A 15,093-nucleotide genomic window follows, 5' to 3' on the forward strand; every position below is an offset into this window, starting at 1 on the left:
TGCTAAATATACGCTAAAAATTTATTTTATTGAATAAGTAATACAAACACACAATATAAAATTCAAGAACAGAAAGATAGACAGGAAAAAGTCCTTTTTTCCTTCCTCCTGTTTCCCAGCTTCTTGTGTACTTTTCTAGGTAATAGCACAAAAGAGGAGTGGTTCTGTCTAGTTCAGAACAGGATAACTCTCTGCAGCTGGAGTGACCAGAGGAGGCTCCTCAGATGATCTTTCATTATGGAGAGAATACAGACAGAAGGACTGAGGGTAGGTTTGGGCAGAGGCGGGGGGGGAAGCAGTGGCAAAGATTCAGAGGGTGGAATAAGCCCAGTATGTATGGAGGATGGAGGAGACAGCCCTACCTAGACGAAAGGGTGGGCACTCAGGATGTACCAAAGAAAAGAGGGTAAAAAGGGCCCAGAGTGAATGCCAGGCTGAGATACTTCCTGTTGGCCAATGAAAAAACCTGGGAATCCAACACGTCTTTCAATAGGAGAATGTCATTTAGGAAGGTTACCCTGACATCCTTATATAATGGACCCAAGAGAGGAGAGTCTGGAGGCAGGAAGACCAGGGAGTGGGTGGACTAGAAACCAAGCAAGGGCGGGAACGAGAAACAGACAGAGCCATAAAAAGACACAGGAAGAAAGAGTGATGGTGAGACCTAAGGGATGGTGGATCCTCAGTGACGGGGAGAATGACGGTGTCGCCAAAAGAACCAGGTAAGTCAGTGGGAGGAGCCAGCTTGGGAATGAGGAGGATGACTTAAATTTTGGATCTGTGACTCTGGGATGATGGTGAGACGTCCTAGATGGAAATGTCTAGAAGGAAGTTGCAGGCTTGGGAAGAGAGATAAAGGGTCTTTAGAGATAAAGATTTAAGGTCAAAAATGAAGAAAAAGGATTGAAATAAAGGGGCAGAACAGAAATAGTGGAAGGATATACAAGTGTGTTGGGTCACAGAAGCACAAAATGGATAGATTATCCTAAAGAATCAGTGATTATAGGTTTCTAAGAATTCTACACCCATGGGGTACAAAAGAAGAATAGATATAAAAGCAGGCAAACTAGTTGGGAAAGAACATACACAGAAATGCTCAGAAAAGACAATGATTCAGTCAAGCAGGAAGTAAATCAGAAAGCTAGATGTATCTAGAGAAAACAGGAAAGATAAGTGGAAGACTTGGCAGCAGAGTTGTCTTGTAGAACCAATACTGGAATAGAGTCTTCTCTTTTTTTTTTGGTGAGGAAGATTAGCCCTGAGCTAACTACTGCCAATCCTCCTCTTTTTGCTGAGGAAGACTGGCCCTGAGCTAACATCCATGCCCATCTTCCTCTACTTTATACGTGGGACGCCTACCACAGCATGGCTTTTTGCCAAGCAGTGCCATGTCTGCACCCGGGATCCGAATCAGTGAACCCCGGGCCACTGAGAAGCGGAACGTGCGCACTTAACCACTGCACCACCAGGCCAGCCCCTAGAGTCTTCTCTTAAACCCATCATTCATATGAGCTCTGTATTTGTTGGAAAAATTAAAAATTGAGTACCTACCATGCAGAAACAGACCAGGCAACATCACAATGTCATTCATCCTCACACCACTGTGACTGATCTGTATAAACGTCTCTCCAACCCCATGGACGGGAAGCTCTATAAATTTCAGATATTTAGACAACCTCACCACAACATTATTTATTAGTACAAAACTGAAGTCAGTATAAAGTAGATCAATACTGAGCCCACCTAAGGGCATTTAGTTACAAAAGAAAATGACCACTTTACGAGCAATGCCATTTTGCAGGTTATACACTCACTAGATTCCTCAACACACCAATGGGAACTTTAAGCTGTTATCTGCCTGGTCAAGACTACCTGGCTGTGCCTCACTCTACTGTTTGGGCCCTATGGCTATAGCGATAGCCATGTGACAATGTGTACCTCTTTTCAAATAATCTGCAGCAACCACAACATAATGAAAGCAATACTTAGTGTTTTCCAAGAGTCTAGGGAGTCTTTTTACTATTCTTCTCCCTGCAACCTCAACCAAATACAGAAGGGTAATTTTTCAGCCAGATCATGTAATGCTGAGAATGTCAGACTCTCTTTAGGAGAGACAAGCTGGGCCCTGGCTGGTTAGAAGCTCAGCAGGCCAGTCTGACATAAAGACACTAAAAGAAGACTTTTGAAAAAATATAAAACACGGAGAAGTAACCACATTCACAAAACACCCTGCTACATGTTTTATAATTCTAATCCCCAAAGATAGCACAGTGGTTCAGCTGATTCATGGGTGGCTCTTTCAAGACACAAGGGACAAGCTGGTGTCTTCCAGGACTGGCCTATACACACATTGTCAAACTGCACTCAGTTGCCACCCAAGGGTGGCAGAGGTGGTACAAAACTGCCTCGCTCTGTCAGAGACATTAACAAATACAACGTCAAGTCAAATTTTAAAAAAATAAGTTAATTGGTAAAACATTCTATGTTATTACTATATCAAACCATGCAACAAAACCTGCTCACATCCAGACCTAAGGGCCTTCGGCTGGAGGGATCCTGAGGCTTGGTAGGGTCTATGTCATTTAGCGTCCATCTTATAGGTTCTCCTACCATTTCTGCACTGGTTCTGAAAGTAGCTGCTGTTGGGCTGAATTTTAACACTGCATAAATTTAACACTGCATAAATTAACATAGGAAATCCCCCAAAGAATCAGGGAGAAGATTTGCAAGTTATAAAAAATTGCTTCCTTCATTTAAGGAACTGCTAATAGTTAATCTTAACGTGGAGAAAGAAATTCCCTGCATTTGTTCATCATTCATGTATGTGGGCCTGCAGAAACTCCTTTTATAAACAGCTGGGTGAATTTTACCTAAAGGAGAGAATGGTTCAGACATCGACACTGCTCTTTTCCCAATTCTCTTTCTGATTCCAGCCACTGCGGAAGGAACAACTGGCAGCTCACACCGTCAGACAGAGCAGTACCTCTGGAGACCAGAGAGTGCGTGTCATTTCCATTTATTAAAACGATCTGAACTGTTTTCTTCCAATATTTTTGTTACACAGTAACCTTGTCAACTGATTTTTGAATTATAGCTTTCTTGGAGGGGTTGACTATCACAGCAGTGTGTCAGCTACTGGCCGTCTCAATATATTTAAGAGAAATTATGGAAACCGTGGATTGCTAAATAATCATGAAGAGAATAAAAACAGTTTTATTTTTCTAAAAAGATACCACTCAGAGTGCTGGTCTCTGACTAAGCTTACCCAGCATCTCACCAAGGTTTCAAAAGACCTAATGAAGCTGGGGATGGAAGGAGGAAGGTGTACAGAGGCAATGTTTATGGGGGAAAACTAAAATGGGAACGAGTCCTGGGTGTACCTGAGTTTTTAAGGAGGGACAGGAAAAGTGGGGAGTGAAAGAGAATGGAGCTATGAGGGGGAATAGGGAGTGGTAAAAACAGAATGAGAAGACGGTGAGATAGAAGCAAAAGTAATCAATTAACTCAATATATGAGCAGCACAAAACGAGCTTCGCCTGTGTTCCGAGTACCACTCCTGACCACCTGAAAATCTGATTAGCTAACTCATTTTGTTTTCAATATCTGTCTATTCCCCCCAGCAAGTGCTGTTCTTTATTGTTCCTATTTTGGAGGAAACACAAGTTAACTTTTTTTAATGCCTGGATCTTGTTTCAAATCTTTTATGACAAATGCTCTGTGTAATATTCACATTAAGTTATAAGTAATTAACTGTTTATACAACTTGCTGCAATAACAGACAAAACACTAACATATTACAGTTCTGACTCTTGAAGGATAAGTACTAGAAAAGAAATACCCACTAAGAAAAACGAAAGTCAGGGGCCGGCCCAGCAGGGTAGTAGTTAAATTTGCACGCTCTGCTTTGGTGGCCCGGAGTTTGCGGGTTCAGATCCTGGGCGCAGATCTACACACGACAGCATGGTTGTGTCCCACATACAAAATAGAGGAAGACTGGTATGGATGTTAGCTCAGGGATAATCTTCCTCAAGCAAAAAGAGGAAGATTGGCAACATATGTTAGCTCAGGGCCACTCTTTGTCACCAAAAAAGAAAATAAAAATGAAAGTCTATTACCATGGTAATATTTCTTCTATTAAACCTAGTTTAAAGAAAAGAAAATGTCATAAAGCAACTATTACTCTCAGAAAGTGGGTTAGAAAAGGATTCCCAACATGGAAGAGGCTGGGGTAACAAATTTAAAGGGCCACCCCAGCAATGGATGGGAAATCTATTATGGAACACACATGTGTCATCCTGAGGATGAGTGGCCCAGCTGGGTGATTAACAAATGTCATTAGGTGATGACGATAAAGAAGCTTTCAAATAGAATAAAAACATGCTCCCATAGGTTTTCCCAGAAAGTTAACCTTCTTGATTTATTTTTGTGCTCCCTGAAAGTGGGCGTCCATGTACATCAGAAGCAAGTATGTAAGGAGAGGGCCCCTGACGTGGGTCAGGGGACGGGAGCAGGGTGACGGGAGCAGCAGAGCCAAAGGAGAGTCTAGTCACAATTGTGAGCTGACCAGGAGACCCTGTTACTTTGGCTGGGTGCCTCTTTCCTCCTTCCCATCCACGAAAACCAGGTGTGGCCCCTCAGTCAGGAGCACCTACAGCTTCAATGGGGGCAAGAGGAGGGAGGAGAGAACTGTTTTAGGGATTCTCGCCCTCTGTCCAAGACATCTTCCAATTGGTTCCCGAGGCTGGACTAGGAACTAGCTCCTAAGGTTAGTCTGATTAGACCTCTGCCAGATGGCTCAGACCTGGGAGGCAGTGATAGGTAGCGGCAGCTCCTCATCTTGTGAAACAGGAAAACAAAGACCCGGCAGGACCTCCCAAAGGTTGAAGGCCTCAAAGGCAGTCCAGGCCAATGGGCTCCAGAGCTATGGTTCTCAAACTCTGTGCACAGAGTTACCTGTGGAATGTGTGGAAAGTTCAGATGCCCAGGTCCCTCCTCAGACCTTCTGAATCAGAATCTCCAGGGATGGGGCTAGGCATGTGTGTTTTAAAATAAACTCCCCAGGTGCTTCTGATGCTTACACGCATTTGAGATCTGACTCCACAGGGAAGAGTGCACTGGGTGTGGCATCAGGAGCAGGCTATTGCGATCTGGACTCCACCCACCTACAGATCAGTGAAACTCTCTGGGTGCTGATTTTTCCATGGGAAAAGATGCTATTAGGTAATGTGATTTCTAAGCTCTTTCTAGCTCCAACAGCCTATGTGTCTATTAAATCATTTGCAGGTAATTTATAGTTCATCTAAAAACAATGATAAAATACAGCTTGCTCTGGCACTAGGTTCTGCTTTCAAGAATTTTGATAGCTACTACTATGTTTTCAAATATTTGAGCCCTGGTCTAACACAAATCCAAGTCAGAGGGGAGATAAAATACACTGTCCTTAAGAAGGCTGACAAATTCTGCCCCGGTAAATTCCTCCAGATGCACTGATCTTAAGGTTTTCTATTTAAGAGGTTAGCTATAGACTTGGAGGTATCATTCACATTTTCAAAATGAAGACCAGGGTGCACCAGCCTTGGGATGGAGGAGCTTCATGCTTGGATTTAGCCTCACTTATCCGAGTCTTCACCCCATGCTCCCCACTACAACCAGGTCAGTTTTTGGTCTCCTCAAAGACACCAGCAAAGAAGCATATAGGCCTGAGTGAGGGCTGCTTTACTTATAAGATGACTTCACTTTGGTCTTTCCTTCAGCCGAGCTGTTTGCTTGACTTGTTGTTGATTTAAACCTCTGCTTTGGTTTATCAACTCCTGACTGGCCTCCAGAATCTGACTCCAGGCTCTGCGCTGACCTCTGTCCTTTGGGCATCTCCTGGGTCTGGCCTTTGCCTCTCAAGGAAAGTCCTGGTCTTTCCTTGGCTCTTCTGATCTGGTTTGCTGCTCCGTCTCCACAGTCCCTCACCACCCATGGTCTCTGGTGCCTAGAGTGAAAGTCATCACAGTACAAAGGGGCCTAGGGCTGGCTAGAGGTAGACAGCCCACATTTTCTAATGCAGTTCATTAGCTGGCAGGCTACACACTGCCAAGCAGCATTCAGATAGCCATTTTTCACGTCACTGACTTTGGAGAAACAGTGAAACTGTTTTTACCCTCTCTCAGTTCATTCTGCCACCTTGGCTTCCTCAGAGCTGTCAGGAGTACTGGCTTCAAGGAAAGGGTACATAGCTGTGGGAGGCCAGGCAATACGCAGACCAATCAGAAGGGCTTGGGGATTGAAAGCTTAAGGCTGACAGCAAAATCTAAGAGGCAGAGGCACAAATGCTGGAGGTCCCCAAAGCAGGGGTGCTGCCTGCACTAAACAGCCCATATCTCTTAATCTGAATGTGCTCACAACATGTGTGCTTGTGCACACCTCTTGCTCTCATAAATGGATGTGGAATCAGTCCTAGAGTAAAGGAGCTGGAAGGCCTTGGTGGATCACTTAGTTCAAACCCTTTATCTACTAAAGAAGAAACTGAAGCCCAGGTCACCAGGACTAGATTGGAATGTTAGCTACAGCATTTCCCATAAACCCCACCCTCCAGTGAACACAGAATGTTCCCCAAGAGTCCATCCAGCTTTGTACCTTTCTGTCAATAGCAGCAGGGCTGGGAAAAGAGTTGGAATGCTTAGAATTGCTGCCCCCTGAGCAGCTGGATTCTGCAGATAAATTGAGGGGCAGTGGGGTGTTCCAGGGAACACAGGCAATGCAGACCTGAGGGGAAGCCCTTTCTACACACTCCCCATTTATAAACAGAACTTGGGCACATTTCAGTCCTCTAGTGGGCAAACGCTATTAGCTTCCCATTTCCCCTCCTTTCCATGGTCTCCTGTAAGGTAGGTGAGGCAAGACTGAACGGGAATCAGATTTTAATGGTAAAAACAGGTAGTTCAATCTTGGGAGTTCATAGAAAGCTATGAAGCTAAGCAGATACAAGAAATAAAAGACATAGAAGTCTATCAATTGATGTCTTCTTACATTTTTAAATGCTGTATCTCATATAGCTAGCCAGTAGCTTTTAAGTCTTAGAAATAATAATTATAGCAATTTAATATCTCTTTACTCTCACGAAGAACACATAACTTAATATACTGGAAGTAACAGTCTAAATGCCTCATGTCAACCCATGAGGAATTGTTTAAGAATAGCTGAAGAAAGACTGATGTGAATAAGTGGGTGGATAATGAAGAAAAAGTAAGGCTAAGGAACATCCGGAAATTTTCCTATCGGTAAAATCTATTAGTCTACAGAACTGCCCCAAGGGAACCAGTGAAAGCCCAATCTTATGAGACATTTAAAAGTGGATGGATTTGGCTCCTGGAATTATTCCAGGGGGAAAACTCTCCCACTATGCCGGAAATGGACAACATGATCTAACGGGTTGTTGTGTTTAGTATTTTCCATGTTAGCACGTCCAGCTTGTTCTTCGGATTTAACAAGGAAACATAAGAAGGGGAGTGGACTGGTCAGGAACTGCTACAATCGACGATCAGGACCACGTATATGCTGAAGTGTCTTCTGCAACAGGCAGAGCTGAGGTCACGAGGTTAGACTGACTTCACGAGGAGAAAAAGGAAAACGTGGTATTTGAGGAAAAGTGACTACTCATGAAATACCAATACAAACTCCTGGTGGCCACTCTGGCATGGTCTTAAAATGGGGCAGTGCTGCCCTACACCTCTGCTCATGACCTTCATCATCTCACTCTCCCATGGTATCTGCAGTCTCCATTGCTACTTAATGTGATCTTCAAATTTTCTCCCTTCACTTCACGATCATCATTCACATTTTCCCTCACAGCTTTATTGCTGTATTAGTGGATAATGGATGTCCCTTCACACACCCAACTCAAAAACCAAACACTACTTATTTTTAAATTTTTTGTTTTTACGGCAAGGTATATCTTGGTCTAGCTGTTAAATTTACCATCACGACTTCCCTGGGTTTCAATTCTCTCAACTGCAAAATGATGAAAATAAAACCTCTCTATTTACATCTCAGGTTGTCATAAAAAACAAGTAAGAGAATGGATGTGAAATCACTTTGAAATCTAAAGTACTATAGAAATAACAAGGTATTGTTTCTTGGCCCTTGCCCATTTCAATGTTGCCTATCTTACGATAAAAAGGTTTTGTGGACATAAATCTTTTTAACATTACCTGGTATTATACAGTCCTAATACTTGAATATAAGAGTCATCAAACAGGCACCTGAAACATACTCACTGAAAATACTAATAAATTATATTGCAGATTGGGTGGGAGGGAAAAGAGGGTGTCTTTTGGAATCATTGGTAATAATTTGATGCTTTTGGCTGATGTGTTTAGTTGGTTTCAACATGAAATAATACAACTGAGGAAAGAAAGAAAAATAGATTTACTGAATACTTTATATAAATGTAATCTCCTTGCAACAACAGTGGAGATACCATTACCCCAATTCACAGATGAGAAAAATCAAGGCCCAGGTCAGAACGAGAACAAGCAGGGCTTGGATACAAACTCAGATCTACCCAATTTGAACTCTTGCACCCTGTGGCATATTTGATTTTGTCACAAGTTAACTTTGTTTTATTCTATAAGCATATGCCATTGATCTCATGTGGTCTGTGTAGATGACACAACACAACCTAGACAGACAGGAGAGAGTCAATACTCTAGACACCCTTGCAGTGGCTACCGCAGTGATGTTACAAACCACACTGTGGAAATAGGCACCGGTGTGAGATCCCAGTGTCACAGCCATTCTTTGCACTGACTACCACCCCCACCTCAATACAGCACTAACATCAAATTAGGAAAATCCAAGAGCCCAACTTATAGGTCTCAAGTGCTTCAGTTAGTACTAATATTGAAGGTTGGGGCTTGTTAAGAACATAGCAGAAGCTCTTTTTGACAAATAGAATGTACTAACTTAACATTAGCAACACTACTTCCACCTAAGACCTTTGAAAAAGAATCCCTGGTATGCTACTCAGAGTTAAACAAGTGCTGCGACAAGCCAGAAACAGAAAAGAGCCTCAAGCCATGGGGCTTTTAAAGATAACATAGGCTTTCAATAAATCTTGATTGTATTTTTCTACTAGTGTTGCTGTTATTTTCCAGCTATCCAGACAACGCCAACCCTCCCATCAGATATTTACAGAGTGTTGGAAACTTACACTAAGTGGTATTATTATTAACTACCGCAAATTAGACTGCAGAAAGGCATGCTGTGTAACTCAAAGGCTAGATTTAGTTGGGTTAGAAGGTCAACTCTAGGGAGCTTGTCAGCAGAAAGAACTAAGGTTTCCGACAATTTCCGTCTCTCAGAACAACCTACATCCAACTGTTAAGTCAGTTAAATGATAGGCAATTATGTGACCTGCCAGCTTCAGGGTTTATCATTAGCTTTCTAAAGCATATAAATTAGAGAAAATACATGTCCTATGAACATCATATTATTCTGATATAAAGGATTAAGAAAAGAATATGGCTATGGTATACACAAGTGATGGAAACTGTTTCCTAAATCCTATCTCTGGCTTCTTGTTCACTGCCCAACTGAGCGGACTCTGCCAACCGGTGGAAGATTGAACAGTGCTCAAATGGTGGATTTTTGTTTGTCTTTTGTTCTTCTAAACCAGGCTCTCTGCATGACTACTTGCTGCTTATGGACCCGAAGCTGCTGGTCCTTTAACCTGTGTCCTTCCTCACTTCTGGCTTTGAGTGTTGGCCCAGAAATATGGGGCGATAACCTTGAGGACACAATTATTACAGAATAGAGGACAAAAGTTCAGAGCAACTGGAAAAAGTATTATTTTAGTAAGAATCTTTTTTTTCCCGGCAACTAAATGAGTTGGATAAGGAGAATATGGGCTCTTCCCATAACCACCTGGATGGAAGGTGATTATGACCCAACCGACTCGTTACAGCAATCCTTGATGATGATGACTAGTTTGGTTTGTAAAATTCTTTCACACACATTAGCCCCTAAGTCCTTACCACTGCCCCATGACGTTGGACTTTCCATTCTTCTGGCGCCCCAGCAGCTTGGCTTGCACACCCACCTGTTTGGCCTGATTGACGCAGCGCATGTACTGGTTGGCCAGAGCAGAGCAGCTGAGAGTCTGCTGGGTGTTCTGGCGGTAACACTGGAGAATTTGGGCCTGCAGATCAGCACAGACTGGATGAAACTCATACCGCCTGAAAACAAAAACAGGGACCACTGAGACAAATGGTTTGATCAGAATAAAGATCAAGGCTAAAGAAGATATAAGACATTAAATAAGATGTAAATGTTGCAAATGTAGAGAAAAGTTTAAGGAAAGTAATTTTCTTCAACCTTTAAAGAAAGATATCACACAAGGTAAACGATTTCTATGAAATTAGTTCCGTTAGTTCATACCACCACAAGCCTCTCTGGACACTGTATCTAACGTTCCTGCCTAAATTCAAACCTAAACCCTGTGAACAGGGCCAACACTCTTCAGCCCAGCCAGCGGCATCAGAAACCTGGGAGCCCTAACTTCTCTCTTCCATTCCCACATCCAGTTGGTCACAAAGTTCGAGTTCCTGCAGTCTGGTCCTCTTTCTCCACACTCACTGTTGTTATATTAATATCTAATCATTTATATCCGGGATTCAAGCAATGACCTCCAAACTGGTCTCTGTCTCTTAGCGCCCACCCTCTATTCCTACCTTCCAGAAGGTTCTTTCTAATACATAAATCTGAGACAGTATCTCTCTCTATTGCTTTCTCAATAAAGTACAACAAGGTCTATAGGCAGGTCCTTCTCACAAATTCTTGCCTCGTTTTTTATGCTTTGGTGAGGAAGACCGACCCTGAGCTAACATCTGTTACCAACCTTCCTCTATCTTGTATGTGTGATGCCACCTCAGCATGGCTTGATGAGCAGTGTGGAGGTCCACGCCTGGGATCCTAACCCATGAATCCCAGGCCACTGAAGCAGAGTGTGCTAATTAACCACTATGCCACTCGTCTGGCCCCAAATTCCTGCCTACTCTTTAGTCTTAATTCCTCATGCTGCACAATGCTGTGACCTGACCAAATCACTTTCAGAGTTTGGTTCTTACATGTCCCCTTCATGTCTTTGCTCATGCTGCTCTTGATTTTGGAAATGCTCTGTACCCAAACTCCCACCCATTTCTATATCTCTGGAAAATATCTACTCATCTTTCAATTCTTGAGCTAAGCATAGAAGTGTAACCTTCTCTATACAGCTTTCACTAGCTTTCCCCATCAAGGTAGGGTCTATCATTCCCTTTATGGTGACCCCCTGATCCTGTATTAACTTCTTTCACCATGCACTGAGCATGGACTACACTAGAATCTAGTGCAACTTACTAGTCTGCATTTACTAGAATGCAAATTCCAAGAAGTAAGGACTGTCTTATTTTCTTTGTGACCTCAGCTATTGGTATGAACACCTCTTACAGAAGTCATGCAATAAATTGTTGAGAATACAAATGGGTGGAGACAAAAATTTTTTTAATTCCCTGTGCTAAAACATTACTAACTATATTTACAAATCTCAGATTTTATTTAGATTTGCTTTCATTGAATATGCAGTACCAAACAAATGCTTCCAAAAAGCTTATAATATACACTTGGAAATGATAGCAAAATAAACCAAATGAATTATACAAACAAAAACGAAATATTCTTGTTAAGAGGGTAGAGGAACTTGGATTATAAGGACTAAACACACACAGAGGAAATACATATTATCACTTTTAATCTAGAAATTCGTATATTTTTTTCAAATTAGTTTTGCTTAATGCAAAAGGCTTCCAGTCTTTCATTTCAGTTCTTTTTTTCAAATTTAAATTTTGTTATTTCCATAGTAATCTTGAAATAGCATTATTTTAAATTTAATGGGTTCTAAAAAACCCCTAGAGAACACAGGAGGAATATTTCTCATCAATAAGGAAACCCCTGGGTGACGATTTGTCTCCTTATTACTTTTATCCAACACACTAAGCTAATATATATTTTGCTAGAATAGAAAACTGAAATGCAAACCATGTTACTGGTCCCTGAGAGAATTTACTTCCTACTACCCTCTAAAGAAAGCAGACATACAGGGAAAAAATAATCCCACAAATTTTACATAACATCGCTTTTCCTTTTTCATTCATTACCTTACTGCTTTGCCAAAACCTAAGAACAGAATTTAAATCCGATCCTAGGAGTTTCAATTCTCTTTAAGATTTCGAAGTTCAGATGTCTGTGACTTCTTCTGGACATGGATTTCCCTAATCCCCTACCATGAACATCACGATCTAAAAGGAGTCAGCTGTGCTTTGAAAAGTAGAAGCACAGACACCAATGACTGATTATAGCAAGACACATATCTGGATAAATACTGAATAAAATATGATTAAGCATCAAGCCAGCTGCACCTAGCAAACATAAGACCAATGCATATAACAGCTCACGGGCAAGCAGGGCTGCAGTCTATCCTAGTGTTGAGGACCACCATCCCTCCAATATATCTTCGATTCAAAAGCAGGGGGAAGGGGAACAGGGAGAGACGAGTGGAACAATCCCAGCCAGATATGTGGCCCTTCCCCACTAACATGCACGAAAAGAGTTCCTTCCACATACTGCACACATCATAAGAAGATGGCGTACTTTTTAAAATTTTAGAAAGACTATTCACAATGGGATTCATTCATCTAATACTATGGACTCCTTAGAAAGGGTCATTTAAGTTGTATATAAGCATTTACCCTGAGTTGAGCTATTAGTCATGCAAGTTAAAGTGCATAAGTTATTTACGATTTGAAATGTGTCAAAATATACTTTTATCACCACAAATCAATACTACTCACTTCCAGGGTCCTTGATTTCCTGTCTGGTAGTCTGTTCTGTGTGTGTGTGTGTGTGTGTGTGTACATGCACATGCATGCAGACATCTTCTGAAATGCTTTTTGTATACATTTCGACCTGTATTGATGATTAGATGGTAGAAAGGGGGAAAGAGGAGTAGAAATCAACATAATTGTCTCCCAGTTCCTGAAGTAGATTCTGGTACATTTTGCTTGGATTAATCTGTACGGGCAAAGCTCTGCCTCTGTATTGATCTAAATGCTTGTTATGCTGCCCTAATGCACTGTTTTCACTTTGGGAAAATGCTAAATGAGATTACTGCCCAACATTAGAAGGCCATAAAACACAAGCCATGGCACCCTCCATTCAGGAAAAGGGTCTCAAAGACATTTCCAATATGCATTATGGTAAACCCCCCATACAGTCATTGAGTCAGCAACTGATTTTTATTGATTGCTTCCATTCCTGCTGACAGAAAAAGTCACTATTAGGCAAAAATAACAAAAGGCAGAATTTCAAGATACCTAAGAAGGAAAATTAAATCTTAGCTGCAAGAGACATTTAAACAACTTAATCTCTTCATATGGAAAGAAGACTAAAAAAAGAAATGGTGAATGACAAAAGTTAAGAGAAAGATAAACTATAAATTTGCAGAACTCAGAACAACGATAAAAAAGTGAGAGAGAAAACAGTTATCCAAAATCATATTTAGCAAAAAGGAATTGGTGGAATAAAGTTGACACTTAAAAATATATATTGATCAAAAACAATTAAAAAATCTACTTTAGTAGTCACTTGAAATTACTGGGGACTTTTAATGGATCCCAGCACGTGTACATCTGTCCCTACTTTTCTTGCTCCCTTCCGCTCCCCTCACTCCCTCAAGCACTAGCAGCTGGCCCCCTGCCCTTCCCACCCCACCCCACCCCACCCCATCCCACCCCAGAGGCACTTAAGGCCAAGGAGATTGCCCACAGTATTCAACAGCAGAACTGGAGACGCAAAGCTTTGAACAGAGAACAGAATCAAAAGCAGCACTCCTGGTGGATCTTCTGCAGGCAGTGAAACAATTTTTGCTAACGCTTAATGCTAATATTCACTTAACAGGCAGCTAAGAAAATATATCCAAGCATTTTTCTTGTGGCACTGACAGGTCCACTGTAGAAACTTTCGAAAATAATGAAAAAGAACAAAGATACACATTTAAGCTGTTTCTAATTTTTCAGTGCTTAAAACAACATGGTAATGGACATAAATTATTACCATTGTTTCCGATTATTTCTTTGGGATAGCTTTTTGTAAGTCGAAGTAACTGGTCAAAGGGAAATGAAAACATTTTGATAAAAATGAAGCTGAGATGAGCAGTATTCAGAACTGTCCTCTAAAGACTCCATAATACCTTTATACTCAGTTATCTGTTTTAGAACTATCTGTTGGTTTTGCTGCTGCCTCTCCTACTTTCACGTCTTAGAAACTTCTTTGATGTGGATCTGAGCTTTATATTTGGAGGAAAACTAATTACCCATCTTTTTAGTTCTGTGAATATAAATGGCAAGGATAATAAGGTAACTTCAGAGGAGGAAAACATATGGCGAGAGCTCTCTCACACCACTCATCACTCAAGGCTAAAGAAGTCATGTAACGACAATGAAGTTAGTGGCCACAATTCCTAAGGCTCTTGGGAACACAAAAATCATTCATTATGAGTACAGGTGCACAAAAAAGGATCCATTCCCTGTATTTGGACCAGTAATTACCCTGAGACAGACAGAAGAAGGAAGGAGGGAGGGAGAGACAGATAGGAGGGAAGGGCTTGGGAGGGGAGGAGATGGGTACAAGGACAGATATGAGAAAGGCTGGTGCTAAACGGAGAATTCTGATTTCTTCACAGGTTCCAGCAACGCATCCTTCATGGGATCTGCTGGTTTCAAAGAAAGAAATCCACCACATTAACAGCAGGCACACAACAGAGCCATGGGGTCAAATCTTTAGCTATAACTCCTGTGGCACAATGCAAAAGCTCTAACTTTATTCTGTGCTAAACGTTTCATTAGATAGCCCAGTGGTCAGGATTTCTGCTTTTCTTTTACAACACAAAACTAAAGCCAACAAGCAAATTGCCAATATTTAAAAATATGTTATAATTCACTCATTTTTATTACTTATAATAAACCTATCATAAAATACAATATAAAGGAAGAAAGTATCTCAAATGTATTC

General features: G+C 41.4%; 1 protein-coding gene across 6 annotated transcripts in view; it reads right to left on the minus strand.

Moving 5' to 3' along the window:
• The window catches only part of CHCHD3 (coiled-coil-helix-coiled-coil-helix domain containing 3), a 269,706-nt gene that overhangs the window by 4,038 nt on the left and 250,575 nt on the right, over window positions 1–15,093 (minus strand). For all 6 annotated transcript variants that reach the window (XM_023639702.2, XM_014739337.3, XM_070265825.1 and 3 more), the window contains one exon: window positions 10,088–10,223. In XM_023639702.2, the coding sequence (XP_023495470.1) occupies window positions 10,088–10,223 (136 nt within the window). The remainder of the gene's footprint in view (window positions 1–10,087; window positions 10,224–15,093) is intronic.

The sequence above is a fragment of the Equus caballus genome, chromosome 4 (genome assembly GCF_041296265.1).
Source record: "Equus caballus isolate H_3958 breed thoroughbred chromosome 4, TB-T2T, whole genome shotgun sequence".
NCBI classification, from domain to species: Eukaryota; Metazoa; Chordata; class Mammalia; order Perissodactyla; family Equidae; genus Equus; species Equus caballus.